The sequence below is a fragment of the Rutidosis leptorrhynchoides genome, chromosome 9 (genome assembly GCF_046630445.1).
Source record: "Rutidosis leptorrhynchoides isolate AG116_Rl617_1_P2 chromosome 9, CSIRO_AGI_Rlap_v1, whole genome shotgun sequence".
Taxonomy (NCBI): domain Eukaryota; kingdom Viridiplantae; phylum Streptophyta; class Magnoliopsida; order Asterales; family Asteraceae; genus Rutidosis; species Rutidosis leptorrhynchoides.
In genome coordinates this window covers 367,404,381-367,409,019 of record NC_092341.1, presented here as the reverse complement: position 1 = coordinate 367,409,019, position 4,639 = coordinate 367,404,381, and the positions used below count along the sequence as shown (strand labels likewise).

General features: G+C 39.9%; 1 protein-coding gene across 1 annotated transcript; it reads left to right on the top strand.

The window, feature by feature from the left end:
• The first annotated feature begins 359 nt into the window (after positions 1 to 359).
• LOC139869289 (uncharacterized) lies at positions 360 to 2,360 on the top strand. The gene has a single exon (XM_071857602.1). The coding sequence runs from the start codon at positions 360 to 362 to the stop codon at positions 2,358 to 2,360; it is 2,001 nt and encodes a 666-aa protein (XP_071713703.1).
• The last annotated feature ends 2,279 nt before the right edge of the window (positions 2,361 to 4,639 follow it).

Here is a 4,639-nt window from a genome sequence, read left to right as displayed (position 1 = left end):
GGTATCAGAGTGTAGGTTTGGCAACGTGTACACATAGATGTCATGTTCCTAAACCTTCGATAGTGTGTCAAACATATCCTTGGGAGACAAGCTAAGTGAATGTAGAGAATGCCAGAATGGTATGATAGTCTGTAGGTACTAACGGATTATCCACTAAGCTTTTGTGAGATGATTTGTAGTACAGGTGAAAGATGACTGACGAAAGGCAGGATGTCCTAGCTCCACCTACCCCCGGAATCTTCATAGCTCCACCTGAAGGGGAAGACTCAGATACTGATCAGTAAGAGTACATCCAACGATTGGAGAGTCGATTGAAAGAATCTTGAGACCGGATAACTGAGCTAGAAGGTATTATTTCTATGGGTACAGTGACGGGTAATGATGATACTGCACCTCCAGGGTTTTCTGTACCCCAGTTTGGGTCTGCATCAGGGGGAACTTCATCACAACCACAACAGTTCCAAGCTCCGTTGCCATTTCCAAAGTTTCAAACGCCGCCTCAGCAACAGTTACAGCCTCAACAGGGATACCAAAACCCGGGTCAAGTTATGTATCCCTACGTGATTCAAATGTGGCAGCAACCAACAACTGAAACTAAGAAAAAGTGTACTTTTAAGCAATTTCTTGAATGCAAACCTCCAGAGTATGTCGGTAGTTCTAATCCGACTGAAACCTTTGATTGGTTACATGAGGTAGACCGAGCATTGGAAGCCTGTCAATGCGAGCCCGAATTACGTGTAACTTATGCCAACATATTGTTGAAAAAGAAAGCAATGGGTTGGTGGGATTCAATAACTTCTCAGATGTCAAAGGAAATGTTGAACCAGGTGACTTGGGAACAATTTGCAGCTAAGGTGTGCGAACAATATTGCACTCCTTATGAGATCTCAAGAATGAAGCGGGAATTTATGAATCTGAAGATGACTAGACAGATGACAATTGACGAAGTGATCGAGAAGTTCACTGACAAGCTTCGCTTTGTACAACAGTGGCTTCCTGATGAACAGTCTAAGATTGATCAGTTTGTGGAAATGATCTTGCCAGAATACAGATCATTGGTAAGAATGGCACATTCGTTACCTCAAGCCTTTGCCATAGCCAAAATGGTGGACGAAGATTTTAAGACGGCCAAAGATAGTCAAAATGAAACGGTGGCGCAGCCCAAACAGACGCCAAGTCAAGGTAGTTTCAAATCAAGGAAATCTCATGGTGGTCATCAAAAGGGAAGGTTTTCCCAAAGTGGTAGTAGTTCGAACCAGAGGCTGTGGTGCAATGGTTGTAAATCGACTCATGCGGGTCCTTACACCAATTTGATAAAGAGGTGCATGCGATGTGGAGTAATGGGTCACGATATTCAGGCTTGCACATTCAAAGAAAATGTTTGCTGGAATTTTCATAAATCAGGGCACATATCAGTTGATTGTCCGTCTGCAAGAAAGATGAGTTCTGAGGTAGGGGCAGGAGCAAGGACAGCGTCAGTCGGGGGATCTTCAGCTTCGTCAACTGGACAGAAGCGTAAGACTCCTCCAAGACCTAAAGCAAGAGCCTTCCAGATGTCGGTAGACGAAGCTACTACTACCGACGATGCTATCACCGGTATGTTTTTGGTTAACTCTACACCTGCTCGTGTATTGTTTGATTGCGGAGCCAATCGTTCTTTTATAGCTACTAGATTCTTTGATAAGTTAAACTTTCCTGTTTCTATGTTACCTGAACCGTTAGAAGTGGAAGTAGCCAGTGGTAAGACCGTTCCAGTCACAACATCTGTGTCTGGAATAAGTATAGAAATAGATGGGAGTGTATTTCCGGTGACTTATTTAGTGATGCCCATACCTAGCTTTGATGTAGTTCTATGTATGAACTGGTTGAGTTTCCATAAGGCAAGTATAAAATGTCATAAGAAATTGATTTCTTTCCCTTTATCTGATGGGACACGTGTTATAGCCCGTGGCGAACGGGGTGGGTTTGGTTGTCCTTTGATTTCGATGATGAAGGCTAGGAAATCGATAGCAAAGGGATGTGATACATTTCTCGTGTATGTAATTGATGCTAAGAAAGAGAAAAAGACGGTAGCTGATATTCCAGTAGTGCGTGACTTCCCAGAAGTATTTCCAGATGAATTACCGGTTTTGCTGCCAGTTAGGGAAGTAGAATACAAAATTGAGTTGATGCCAGGATCTACACCAGTGGCTAAAGATCCTTATAGGTTAGCTCCGTCCGAGATTCGCGACATGATGACGCAAATTCAGGATTTGCTAGATCGTGGGTTTATACGACCTAGTTCATCACCGTGGGGTGCTCCAGTGTTATTCGTAAGAAAGATGGTACGCTCCGAATGTGTATTGACTATCGGGAATTGAACAAAAGAACCGTGAAGAATAAGTATCCTCTTCCGAGGATAGATGATTTATTCGATCAGCTTCAAGGAGCTTCGTTCTTTTCAAAAATAGATTTACGTTCCGGATATCATCAGGTTCGTGTTGCTGAATCCGATATTTCGAAAACAACATTTCGTACTAGGTACGGTCATTATGAGTTTTTGGTGATGCCGTTCGGGTTAACGAATACGCCAGCAATTTTTATGGATTTAATGAATCGGGTGTGTCGACAGTTTCTTGATAAGTTTGTCATAGTATTTATTGACGACATTCTGATCTATTCAAAGACAGAGTCTGAGCATGCTGATCACCTACGTCAAGTATTAGAATTGTTGAAACGAGAACAGCTATACGCCAAGTTTTTCAAATGTGAATTTTGGTTACGTGAAGTTTAGTTTCTGGGTCATGTTATTTGTCAAGAAGGTATCAAAGTGGATCTATCCAAAATAGAAGCGGTAATGAATTGGAATGCACCGAAAACTCCGATTGAAATTAAGAGTTTTCTGGATCTGGCAGGGTATTACCGTAGGTTTATCAAGGATTTCTCTAAGATTGCGGGTCCATTAACGAAGTTAACTAGAAAGGATGTATCTTTTCAATGGAGTGACGAGCAGGAGAAAGCATTTCAGATATTGAAGCAGCTATTGTGTCAAGCTCCAATATTAGCGTTACCCGAGGGTACCGACGAATTTATGGTATATTGTGATGCGTCATATGCGGGTTTGGGTTGTGTGTTAATGCAGCGAGAGAAGGTTATTGCATATGTTTCACGGCAGTTGAAAACTCATGAAAAGAATTATCCGGTACATGACTTAGAAATGGCAGCGGTAGTTTTTGCTTTAAAGCTATGGAGACATTATTTATACGGTACGCACTGCGTTATTTGTACAGATCACAAGAGTTCACAGTATATCTTTTCTCAGAAAGAGTTGAATATACGACAAAGACGGTGTCAAGAACTAATAAAAGATTATGATTGTGAAATCCGCTATCATCCGGGTAAGACAAATGTAGTCGCTGATGCTTTAAGCCGAAAAGGATAGATTGACAATGTGAAATTTATGCGAATAGAAATTGTATCGGATCTGATCGAACGCTTGAAAATAACTCAATTTGAAGCCTTAAGGGATGAACACTTAAAATCCGAGCTTTTAGTTAAGAGAAAAGAGGATTTAATTGGCGATTCTCGTGGATTAAAAACCTTCAACAATCGAATACGGGTTCCTCTACTCGGAGAATTGAGGGAATTAATTATGAATAAAGCGCACAAATCTAGATTATCCATTCATCCAGGAAGTACAAAGATGTATCATGATTTGAAAACCCTGTATTGGTGGCCAACAATGAAGAAAGACATCGCGCATTTTGTGAAAAAATGTCAAATTTGCGCCCAAGTTAAAGCTGAACATCAAAAACCCTATGGATCATTACGTCAATTAGAAATTCCAGAATGGAAATGGGAACATATAACGATAGATTTTGTATCAAGTTACCCCGAACCCAGAAAGGACATGATATGATCTGGGTGATTGTTGATCGATTAACCAAGAGCGCACACTTTTTGCCTGCTAGTGAAACGACATCGTTGAGTAAATTGGCTCAGTTGTACATAGATGATGAAATGTCCCGTTCTTATTGATTAAAAACGTTCCATATTAATTGATTTCGTTGCGAGGTTTTGACCTCTATATGAGACGTTTTTCAAAGACTGCATTCATTTTTAAACAAACCATAACCTTTATTTCATCAATAAAGGTTTAAAAAGCTTTACGTAGATTATCAAATAATGATAATCTAAAATATCCTGTTTACACACGACCATTACATAATGGTTTACAATACAAATATGTTACAACAAAATAAGTTTCTTGAATGCAGTTTTTACACAATATCATACAAGCATGGACTCCAAATCTTGTCCTTATTTAAGTATGCGACAGCGGAAGCTCTTAATAATCACCTGAGAATAAACATGCTTAAAACGTCAACAAAAATGTTGGTGAGTTATAGGTTTAACCTATATATATCAAATCGTAACAATAGACCACAAGATTTCATATTTCAATACACATCCCATACATAGAGATAAAAATCATTCATATGGTGAACACCTGGTAACCGACAATAACAAGATGCATATATAAGAATATCCCCATCATTCCGGGACACCCTTCGGATATGATATAAATTTCGAAGTACTAAAGCATCCGGTACTTTGGATGGGGTTTGTTAGGCCCAATAGATCTATCTTTAGGATTCGC